Consider the following 12,576-nt stretch of genomic DNA (forward strand, 5'->3'; position numbering starts at 1 on the left):
CTGGAACCATTATTTAGCTACCATAGGCTGCCTAACCTAGTCTGGAATCAGGAGGAAGGGAATGTCAGTGACACCTTCCTGAAGGAGTTGATGGCTGAACCCAGAAGTGAAGGCGGTTGGGAGTTACCCTGGCAGAGAACTGGGGATGAGCAACCCAAGTGGGAAACATTCAGGGTAGCCAGAGTGACAGTAGACAAGCCACAGAAACTCAGACCTGCTAAGGCAGTAGGATACTGTCAATGTGCAATTTCTCAATTGTTTTAGCTGACATAGCATCAAATTATTATTCTTTAATTTCTTTTAAACACAGATTTTTAAAAATGTATATTTAAATTTTAGAATTTCCTTGGAATTTTGCTCCAAGGAAACCTTCGAGCAAGTGTCTCTGTCCTCTGCCATGGTTTTTGCAAACTGAGTCTATCTTCCAATACGGTGTCTTCTGCGTTTCTTGGTGCCTGTGAGGTAAGGGGTAACTGACATACTGCAGTGGTTGCAAATGTAGCCCACCTGAATGTGGCCCACAGACATGCTCTGTTCAGTCCTACAGTATTTTTTTTAAACTTAGAATCAGTTAAACACTTTAAAAAGTGGGAAAATTCATGACAAGTCAAAGTTTCTAACATCTTTTATGGAATGAGACAATGTGTGTCAATGTGTTCTTGCTGGGGCTAAAATACAAGCATTAAAGTTTGAGAGATTCCCTCAGTTTCTGGGGCCAAGACCCCATAGCCTCTGAGTTGGTACTGTGGTTTTTTTCTTAGCAGAGAGAAATAAACAAAGTGGGGAAATGAAAGTCTGAGTGGCCCTGTGAGGAGTCTCATGCTTGGAATCCCAGCACTTTGAGGGGGTTAGGTAGGAGGATTACTTGAGCCCAGGAGTTAAAGACCAGCCTAGGCAACATGGTGAAACCCTGCCTCTCGAAAAAATACAAAAATTAGCCAGTCATGGTGGTGCATACCTGTAGTCCCAGCTAGTGACGAGCCTGAGGTAGGAGAATTGCTTGAGCTCTGGGAGGTCGAGGCTGCGGTGAGCCATGATCGTGCCACTGAACTCCAGCCTGGGTGACAGAATGAGACAGTCTTAAAATAACAAAGCAGGATTTGGAAGGGGACTCAAGATGGCGCTGTGAGAACAACCCAGGATTGGAGCCCGCGTTGAATTCGCAAACAGTGAGTCAGTGCTGCATTTCCAGACTGATCTTTGTTGCCCACAGAACGGGGAAACTCCCAAGTATAAAAAGACACGGGACGCCAGGCAGTAGGTCTGCCTAGCGAAGCCGGCAGCCGGGGCGGCGGCGGCCGGCCCTACCCAGCAATCCCCACAGGGCGCGCTTGTCCGGGTGCCTTGTTGAACCGGCAACCTGAGACTTGAGAGGGCTGGACTTGAGACTGAACGAGACTTGCACAGTAGCCCAGCCCAGGGGATTGCAGGGACAGATCGTTTGGGATACCCAGTGGGACGAACAAAACCGCGATTTCAAACTATCCCGGGCAGACGGTCCGAGACGCTCTGTGGGGGAGGGGCGTCCACCACTACGGAGGCAACCTGCCCCAACTGATATACACGCCCACTGCTGAGGCAGCCAGCTGTTGCCGAGGCAACCCGCCCCAACTGAGATACACGCCCACTGCTGACGCAGCCTGCCGTTGCTGAGGCAACACGCTACAACGAAGAGACTCCGCCGCAGGGCGTGGCGGAGACCACAGCAGAGCAGGCAGGAACAGCGCGAATCACACAACAGCAGGGCGGAGCCTCGGCAGCCAAACAGTGGCTAGTCTGCCTTTGAGCTGGGCAGGACACCTGATCGGACATCCAAAAATAAAGCCCAAACCCCTCAACACAGAGCATTTGAGAAAAAAAAAAGGGTTGTTTAATGAGCTGTGTTGCAGCAGAATCAAACATAGCAGCCTAACAGCCCTGAATGAACAACAGAGTGCACAGCGCAGCAATTAAACCCCTATAAAGTACAAACTGTCTCCTCAAGCAGCTCCCTGACCCCTCTATATCCAAAAGACTGTCATTAGGCAGGCATCATCCTGGGACAAAGAGAGCAGAAAAAGAAACTGGTAGCATCCCTCGCTGTGCCACGGCTACTAGAGGTGCACCCCAGACAAGCAGGGTCTGGAGCGGACCTCAACAGTCGTACAGCGAAGGGGCTAGACTGGTAGAAGGAAAACCAAGCAACAGAAATACTTCATCATCAACATTCTGGGTGTCCACTCAGAGACCCAAACGAAAAGTCAGCAACTACGCAGACGACCAGCGGACAAATCCACAAAGATGGGAAGAAACCAGCGCAAAAAGGAGGAAAACACCCGAAACCAGAACACATCGCCTCCTAGAAAGGACCAAGACTCCTCACCAGCAAGGGAACAAAGCTGGATGGAGAATGACTGTGACAAAATGACGGAATTAGACTTCAGAAGATGGATAATGAGAAACTTTTGTGAGCTAAAAGATCATGTATTAAATCAATGCAAAGAAACTAAGAACCTTGAAAAAAGATTTGAAAAAAGATTCGAGGAAATGATAACAAGAATGGATACCTTAGAGAGGAATATGAATGAATTAAAGGAGCTGAAAAACACAATACGAGAACTTCGCGAAGCAAACGCAAGTTTCAATAGCCGAATTGACCAAGCAGAAGAAAGAATATCTGAAGTCGAAGACCAACTCAATGAAATAAAACGAGAAACCAAGATCAGAGAAAAAAGCGCAAAAAGGAATGAACAAAGTCTCCAAGAAATGTGGGACTATGTGAAAAGACCTAACCTACGTTTGATAGGTGTACCAGAAGGGGACGAAGAGAATGAATCCAAGCTGGAAAATACTCTTCAGGACATCATCCAGGAAAATTTCCCCCACCTAGCAGGACAGGCCAACACTCAATTGCAGGAAATACAGAGAAACACCACAAAGATATTCCGCAAGAAGAGCAACCCCAAGGCACATAATCGTCAGATTCAACAGGGTTGAAATAAAGGAGAGAATACTAAGGGCAGCCAGAGAGAAAGGTCGGGTCACCCACAAAGGGAAGCCCATCAGACTCACAGCAGATCTCTCGGCAGAAACACTACAAGCCAGAAGAGAGTGGGGGCCAATATTCAACATTCTTAAAGAAAAGAACTTTCAACCCAGAATTTCATATCCAGCCAAACTGAGCTTCAGAAGTGAAGGAAGAATAAAATCCTTTGCGAACAAGCAAGTACTCAGAGATTTTGTCACCACCAGGCCTGCTTTACAAGAGCTCCTAAAAGAGGCACTACACATAGAAAGGATCAATCAGTACCAGCCATTCCAAAATCACACTGAATGCTAAACAGCTTCAACATAATGAAGAATCTACAACAACTAACAGGCAAAACAGCCACTTAGAATCAAAATGGCAGTATCAAATTCACACATAACAATATTAACCCTAAATGTAAATGGACTAAATGCACCAATCAAAAGACACAGACTGGCAAATTGGATAAAAATCCAAAACCCATCAGTGTGCTGTATCCAGGAAACCCATCTCACATGCAAGGATACACAAAGGCTTAAAATAAAGGGATGGAGGAAGATTTACCAAGCTAATGGAAAGCAAAAAAAAGCAGGAGTTGCAATTCTCATCTCTGATAAAATAGACTTTAAAGCAACAAAGATCAAAAGAGACAAAGAAGGCCATTACATAATGGTAAAAGGATCGATACAACAAGAAGAGCTAACGATCCTAAACATATATGGACCCAACACAGGAGCACCCAGATACATAAGGCAAGTTCTTAATGACTTACAGAAGGACTTAGACTCCCACACAATAATAGTGGGAGACTTTAACACTCCACTGTCAATACTAGACAGATCAACCAGACAGAAAATCAACAAGGATACCCAGGGCTTGAACTCAGACCTGGAGCAAGCAAACCTGGTGGACATTTACAGAACTCTCCACCCCAAATCCACAGAATACACATTCTTCTCAGCACCACATCACACCTACTCTAAAATTGACCACATAATTGGAAGTAAAGCACTGCTCAACAAATGCAAAACAACTGAAATCATAACAAACAGCCTCTCAGACCATAGTGCAATCAAGTTAGAACTCAGAATTCAGAAACCGACCCAGAACCGCACAGCTTCATGGAAACTGAACAACTGGCTCTTGAATGTTGACTGGGTAAACAACGAAATGAAGGCAGAAATAAAGAAGTTCTTCGAAACCAATGAGAATGAAGACACAACGTGCCAGAACCTCTGGGACACATTTAAAGCAGTCTCTAGAGGAAAGTATATAGCAATAAGTGCCCATATGAGGAGAATGGAGAGATCCAAAATTGACACCCTATCGTCAAAATTGAAAGAGCTAGAGGAGCAAGATCAAAAAAACTCAAAACCCAGCAGAAGACAAGAAATTACCAAGATCAGAGCTGAGCTGAAGGAGATTGAGACACGAAAAACCCTTCAAAAAATCAATAAATCCAAGAGCTGGTTTTTTGAAAAGATCAACAAAATAGACCACTAGCCAGATTGATTAAAAATAAAAGAGAGAACAACCAAATAGATGCAATAAAAAATGATAAAGGGGAAATCACCACAGATTCCACAGAAATTCAAACCATCATTAGAGAATATTACAAACAACTCTATGCACATAAACTAGTAAACCTGGAAGAAATGGATAAATTCCTGGACTCCTGTGTCCTCCCAAGCCTAAACCAGGAGGAAGCTGAAACTATGAATAGACCAATAACAAGGTCTGAAGTTGAGGCAGCAATTAAGAGCCTACCTCACAAAAAAAGCCCAGGTCCAGATGGGTTCACAGCCGAATTCTACCAGACACACAAGGAGGAGCTGGTACCATTCCTTCTAAAACTATTTCAAACAATCCAAAAAGAGGGAATCCTTCCCAAATCATTTTATGAGACCAACATCATCCTGATACCAAAACCCGGCAGAGACCCAACGAGAAAAGAAAACTTCAGGCCAATATCCATGATGAACATAGATGCAAAAATCTTCAATAAAATATTGGCAAGCCGATTGCAACAGCAAATCAAAAAACTTATTCATCATGATCAAGTAGGATTCATCCCAGGGATGCAAGGCTGATTCAACATACGCAAGTCTATCAACGTAATTCACCACATAAACAGAACCAAAAACAAAAACCACATGATTATCTCAATTGACGCAGAGAAGGCATTTGACAAAATTCAACAGCCCTTTATGCTAAAAACCCTCAATAAACTCGGTATCGATGGAACGTATCTCAAAGTAATAAAAGCTATTTATGACAAACCAACAGCCAATATCATACTGAATGGGCAAAAACTGGAAGCATTCCCTTTGAAATCTGGTACTAGACAAGGATGCCCTCTCTCACCACTCCTATTCAATATAGTACTGGAAGTTCTAGCCAGAGCAATCAGGCAAGAAAAAGAAATAAAGGGTATTCAAATAGGAAAGGTGGAAGCCAAATTGTCTCTATTTGCAGACGACATGATAGTATACCTAGAAGACCCCATCGCCTCAGCCCAAAAACTCCTGAAACTGATAAACAACTTCAGCAAAGTCTCAGGATATAAAATCAATGTGCAAAAATCACAAGCATTCGTCTACACCAATAACAGACTTAAAGAAAGCCAAATCAAGAGCGAACTGCCATTCGCAATTGCTACAAAAAGAATAAAATACCTTGGAATACAACTCACAAGGAACGTAAGGGACCTCTTCAAGGAGAACTACAAACCACTGCTCAACGAAATCAGAGAGGACACAAACAGATGGAGAAACATTCCATGTTCATGGTTAGGAAGAATTAATATCGTGAAAATGGCTATACTGCCCAAAGTAATTTACAGAATCAACGCTATCCCCATCAAGCTACCACTGACTTTCTTCACAGAACTGGAAAAAACCACCATGAACTTCATATGGAACCAAAAGAGAGCCCGCATAGCCAAGTCAATTCTAAGCAAAAAGAACACAGCGGGGGGCATCACACTACCAGATTTCAAACTATACTACAAGGCTACAGTAATCAAAACAGCATGGTACTGGTACCAAAACAGAGATATAGACCAATGGAACAAAACGGAGGCACCGGAGGCACCACAACATACATACAACTATACAATCTTTGATAAACCTGACAAAAACAAGCAATGGGGCAAGGATTCCATGTTTAACAAATGGTGTTGGGAAAACTGGCTAGCCATGTGCAGAAAGCAGAAACTGGACCCCTTCCTGACACCTTACACTAAAATTAACTCCAGATGGATTAAAGACTTAAACATAAGACCTGGCACCATAAAAACCCTAGAAGGAAATCTAGGCAAAACTATCCAGGACATAGGAGTAGGCAAGGACTTCATGAACAAAACACCAAGAGCATTGGCAACAAAAGCCAAAATAGACAAATGGGACCTAATGAAACTCCACAGCTTCTGCACGGCAAAAGAAACAGTCACTAGAGTGGATCGGCAACCAACAGAATGGGAAAAAATTTTCGCAGTCTACCCATCTGACAAAGGGCTGATATCCAGAATTTACAAACAACTCAAGCAGATTTACAGGAAAAAAACAAACAAGCCCATTCAAAAGTGGGCAAAGGATATGAACAGATACTTTACGAAAGAAGAATATATGAGGCCAACAATCATGAAAAAATGCTCATCGTCACTGGTCATCAGAGAGATGCAAATCAAAACCACATTGAGATACCATCTCACGCCAGTTAGAATGGCGATCATTAAAAAATCTGGAGACAACAGATGCTGGAGAGGATGTGGAGAAAAAGGAACACTTTTACACTGTTGGTGGGAGTGTAAATTAGTTCAACCATTGTGGAAGACAGTGTGGCGATTCCTCAAGGCCTTAGAAATAGAAATTCCATTTGACCCAGCAATCCCATTACTGGGTATATATCCAAAAGACTATAAATCGTTCTACTATAAGGACACATGTACACGAATGTTCATTGCAGCACTGTTTACAATAGCAAAGACCTGGAATCAACCCAAATGCCCATTGATAATAGACTGGATTGGAAAAATGTGGCACATATACACCATGGAATATTATGCAGCAATCAGAAATGATGAGTTCGTGTCGTTTGTAGGGACATGGATGAATCTGGAGAACATCATCCTCAGCAAACTGACACAAGAACAGAAAATGAAACACCTCATATTCTCACTCATAGGTGGGTGATGAAAAATGAGAACACATGGACACAGAAAGGGGAGTACTAAACACTGGGGTCTATTGGGGGGAAAAGGGGAGGGCCAGTGGGAGGGGTGGTGGGGAGGGATAGCCTGGGGAGAAATGCCAAATGTAGGTGAAGGGGAGAAGAAAAGCAAAGCACACTGCCATGTGTGTACCTACGCAACTGTCTTGCATGCTCTGCTCATGTACCCCAAAACCTATAATCCAATAAAAAATTAAAAAAAAAAAAAATAACAAAGCAAAACAAAAAAGAAGGCTGGAGTGGGCCACACTTCTCATCCCTGCTGGCATCACTCATCACCTTACCTGCTGTCCCCTAGTATAGGCTTCTGAGATTGAGATGCCCAATCGACATGGGCAGGCTCTTTTAGTCTTTCCCATTCCTACTAAAAAACCAAGAACAACTACAAGGCAGAGAAACTGACCCCCAACAGCACTCTTTACAACAGCTGTGGCCTCAACCTCTTGACTCTTGTCTCCTGGGAAAGACGTTCTCTTTGGTCAGTGGGTGGGGAGAGCACAGAGCAGCAGTGGAGGGAGAGCTGGCCTTGCCCCCTGAGGGCTGCAGACAGGATGGGCCAGCACCCTCGCACATGCTTAGTAAGAAACCCAAACTGAACCAATGCTTACTGCTTCAACATGATAGCATATTCCCTTCCTATTTTTCATTTATATCTAGGAGGTGGGACTGTATTGGAATACGGTTTTATAGTCACTGTTTTACAGCTGGCAATATATTGTAAGCATTTGCATGTTTTATTCACTATTATCCTATGTTACCATTTTAAAAAAGATTTATTGAAGTGAAATTCATATATTAAAAATAACCTTTGAAGTCGCCAATTTAGTAGTCTTTAGAGCATTCCCATTGTTACAGAACTACCACTTCTCTCTTGTTACAAAATATTTTCACCTCAAAGGAAAACTCCATAGCCATTAAGTAATTGCTCCTCATTTCCTCCTCCCCTAATCCCTGACAATGACCAATCTGTGTTCTCTCTCTATGGAATTTCCTGTGGCTATTTCATATAGATGGAATCATATAATACGTGACCTTGCCTGTCTGGCTTCTTTCACTTAGCATAATGCTTTCAAGGTTTATGCACATTATGACGTGTATCAGCAACTCATTCCTCTTGGGAGTGACATTCCCTTACATATGTACATCCGTTCCACAATTTGTTTACCATTTATCAGTTGATGGGCATTTGGGCTGTCTGCACCTTCTTATTGTGAGTAGTACTACCATGAACGTATGTGCACATGAATTTGAGTTTGAGTACATATACCTACGAATGGACTTGCTGGGTTATAGATTTACCTTTTTGAGGGAGCGCCAAACTAATCTTCCACAGTGACTGCATCTTTTCACATTCTCTACACTTGCAATGTACAGAGCTTCCAGTTTCTTTGCATCCTTACCAGTACTTTATAGTTTCCATTTAAAAAATCTAGCCATCCTTTGGGGGTGAAGTGGTGCTTTGGTGTGGTTTAGTTTACATTTCCCTAATGTATGTCATTTCTGATGGCAGCAGAGCAGTGCCTCTTAGAGATGTCCAGTTAGTTTGCCTAGTCAGTTCTCCATTGGTAAACATTTAGTCTCTGTCTCACATGTTTTTGTCCTTACAAACATGTGAAATGTAGTATGCACCTTTATGTTCTCAGTTAAGAGCCTGGACTCGGGTCAGACAGGTGAGCCTTGGGTGTGGTATCTTCACTTACTGTGTAGTCTTGGGCAATTCACTTGATCTCTAAGCCTCAGTTTCTTCATTGATAAAATGGGCATAAATAACATCTGCTTCACAGATGTTTCTTAGTATTAAATACGAACATGTGTAAAGCCCTTTACATATGGGCTCATATATAGTACACACTCAGTAAATGCCAGGTGTTTTCTCCATCTTGGCTCATATCTTAGATCTCTCCCTCCCTCCCTTCCTTCCTTCCTTTTTTTTTTTTTTTTGGTCTGACTTTGTCACCCAGGCTGAAGTACAGTGGAGCCAACGTGGCTTACTGCAGCAAGCAATCCACCTGCCTCAGCCCCATCAAGTAGCTGGGACTACAGTTGCACACCACCACGTGCATTCTTATATTTTTTGTAGAGACAGGGTTTCGCCTTATTGCCCAGGCTGGTCTGGAACACCTGGGCTCAAGCAATCTGCCTGCCTCAGCCTCCCAAAGAGCTATGAATACAGGCATGAGCCACCACGGCTGGCTGATTTCTTTTTTAAGTTCTTAGAGGTGACAATGCTGGGTCAGTAGAAGTTATGCACATATTTGAAGGCTTTTGATGCACATTGTCCAAAAGTTCTTTCCAGATAGTAATTTAACCCCCACAAGGAGTGTATACCAGTGTTTATTTTTGGCACCTTCAACGCCTGGGATTGTCATAAAAAATTATTGCTAACATCTCATTGCTGTTTTGAATATGCATTTCTTTGATTGCAAGTGAGGTTAAATATCTTTTGGACATTTATATATCTCTCTTATGAATTGCCTTATTATGTTCTATGCCCTAGTTTTTCTATTGGGTTGGTAAACTTGTCAATTTCTATAAGAGCTCTTTATGTCTAGGATTTTAACCTAACTTATCTGTCATTTTGTGAAAAGATAATTCATTTCCAGTTTGTTAATTTCACTTGGCTACATGGCATGGTTCACTACTACAGGCTCTATAAATATCAAACTCCTGGCGTTTCTTAGAGGGGATGAACAGCTATTGAACAAATCATTTACTTTCTTTAGGCCTCAGCTTCCCCAACTATGAAATAAAGGGGTTGGACTAGAAAATTGCTGTTTATATCCAGATTTGAAATTTTATAATTTCATACAAACATCTTGCATGTTCAGTACATAGTGTTATTTCATATATCATATTTTATACTGATATGTAATGGTAATATTTCTAAATATAATTACTTCCTAAACTACTTTGGTATACCTATTGACCCTTGAGCAGAGGCTTTAAGTATGTAGTGGCATTTTAGTGTTTTTTAGATAGAAAAAAATATATATTTATTTTACATATAAAATAATATATTTCACATAAAAATACAACATATTTTGCACATAAATGTAGAAAAATGTAACATTTTACACATAAATATATAAAAATGTAACATTTTATAAATACATATAAAATATAATGTTTTATGAACATAAAAACATGTTTTATATATAAATGTAAATATATAAAATATAACTTTTTATGTTTAAATAATATATAACTATAAAATATATTTATGTATAACTATATACAAAAATATATAAATATAAAAAATAACATCGAGGTTACAAAAATTAAAAAATCTCATTATGTATATTTTATTGGTGGTGTACTAGATGAGTTATTTGTAATTCTCTTCTAAGGAATTTTTACCCTTGCATCACTGAGGGCACTGGAGTTACAGCTGTTTTTATTGTTAAACAGGTATTTGATTCAGTTAGTGCTACATATTTTGACTTTAAGAGCAACTTTGCGAAGAGGCTCTCCGCGGAGGTTCCTGTTGCGAGTAGTCCCATTACCACAAGGTGGCGGCAAAGTCAAACTAGGGCTCTGTCCGCTGATTCCTTTGGGGAAGAGGAGTCAATCACCTACCTCCCAGAAGCTTCTGGATCAGTGCTGAAGACAACGCCTGAGAAAGATACCTTGACTCCAGGTGAATAAAATGCCACAGCCCAGTTTTACAATGTGAATAAAGGATATATTCCTGAGAGAACCTTTGTCTTGTAGAACTAAGGAGTGCCACATCTAGTCAAATCTTCTTTTTCTACCTTTGAGTAAGAAATTTCCAAGGTGGGGAGAAATGACACAAAAACGAAAGAAAGTACTGTATGTGTTAAACAAAAAAAAAAGTTTACACAAATTAAATTTAAGAGTTAATTGTGCAAGGAACCATTGGCCAATAGGCAACCAGATAACCACACTGCCATGTTGGGGTGGGAAGCATTGATGGACCAGGATCGGAAGTGCGGTAGGAGCTGGCCTGATTTGCTACAGCTCAGTTAGCCTTATTTGCACGTGGTCTGATCAGTTTACTGCCTGTGATTGAATGAAGCTCACCTTCTGTGATTGGAAGAGAAGTTAGACTTTCAGTTAGTTTACATCCCAAGTTAGGTTGCAGTTCTCAGGCCACATTTAGTTGAATTTTAATGTTTTTGAGACTTGCATTGGTTAATTACTTTTGTAAAGATTGTATGTAAAGTATATGTATATATGTATATGTATACACACACATATATGCATTTTTGTTTGCAAAGTATAGAATTTTAATGACTGGTAAGGTTCCTGGTATACAGAGTCAGAAAAAAATTATACGTCAATAATGGAGTAGTCAGATGTGAAATTGAAGAAAAAGAATCAGGAGAGGATGAGAGGAAGAGAAAGGAAGCAAGAGAGAGGCAGGGAGGACCAATGGAGGGGGAGAGGCAAAGAGAGAAAGAGAGAAGAGAGGAGAAGGAGACAGAAGAGTAGGAGGAGGAAGAGGAGGAAGAAAGAAGAACCACCAAGAGTAGAAGGGAAAGAGAAGAAAAGGGAAGGAAAGGAGAGTGAGAGACAGTCTGATGGCTATGATGGGGCAGCGATGGGGGAGTAGGCTCCAAACCACCAGTGTAATGGGCAGGATCCACGATCAACCTGTCAGGGCCTGAACACAACTCTCTTTCTGAAATATGTAATTCTCATTTGGGCACAGCCATTTTCATTCCCATCCTTCAGAAGCAAAATTTGTCACCTATCATCTGTGGATGCAATTCCCATTCTTTCCTTTGAGAATCCTAGGCAACATAATTATTTGACTATCAGTATATTTATTAAGACAAATATTAATAGAAGTGCAACTCTTTTCAATGACATTAGACACGATGATACATTGCAGTTCTGCAGATTGAAAGGGAGCCCAGATTTTATCAAACCAATGAAATCCCCATGTAAGGACAGGTGTTAATACTGAAAGTATTTAGTAACTGAGAAAGGAAGCAGTAGGAGATAAAGGATTGTAAAAAAGGTCATTGTTATGACTATCTTCTGAAAGAAATCTTTTGTGTCTCATTGTAATTGAGGGACAGTTTTGATGCTGATTGTTTTTGGAAGATTTTCTGGGTAAAATTAGGGGCTCCCTTTTTCTTTCTAGGAACTTAATTTATTGATTTTTAAAAAAATGTATGACATTGTGTGACATTCAGAAATCCAAGAGACAGATATTAGCCAAAATAATTTTACAAGAAAGGCCATTTTATTTTCTACTTAACACGAGGCATTAATCAGATCTATTGGTTTTGCTAGTGGGGTTTCTTTCTTTTTGTTTTAGAAGAGCAGTTAGTGAAGATTCTTGCATTCCAAAGGGACATTTACAGAGAGGT

General features: G+C 41.0%; 1 protein-coding gene across 3 annotated transcripts in view; it reads left to right on the top strand.

The window, feature by feature from the left end:
- The window catches only part of CDC20B (cell division cycle 20B), a 71,959-nt gene that overhangs the window by 25,131 nt on the left and 34,252 nt on the right, over positions 1 to 12,576 (top strand). For all 3 annotated transcript variants that reach the window (XM_078365504.1, XM_078365503.1, XM_078365505.1), the window contains exon 3: positions 10,646 to 10,874. In XM_078365504.1, the coding sequence (XP_078221630.1) occupies positions 10,646 to 10,874 (229 nt within the window). The remainder of the gene's footprint in view (positions 1 to 10,645; positions 10,875 to 12,576) is intronic.

The sequence above is a fragment of the Callithrix jacchus genome, chromosome 2 (assembly GCF_049354715.1).
Source record: "Callithrix jacchus isolate 240 chromosome 2, calJac240_pri, whole genome shotgun sequence".
NCBI lineage: Eukaryota > Metazoa > Chordata > Mammalia > Primates > Cebidae > Callithrix > Callithrix jacchus.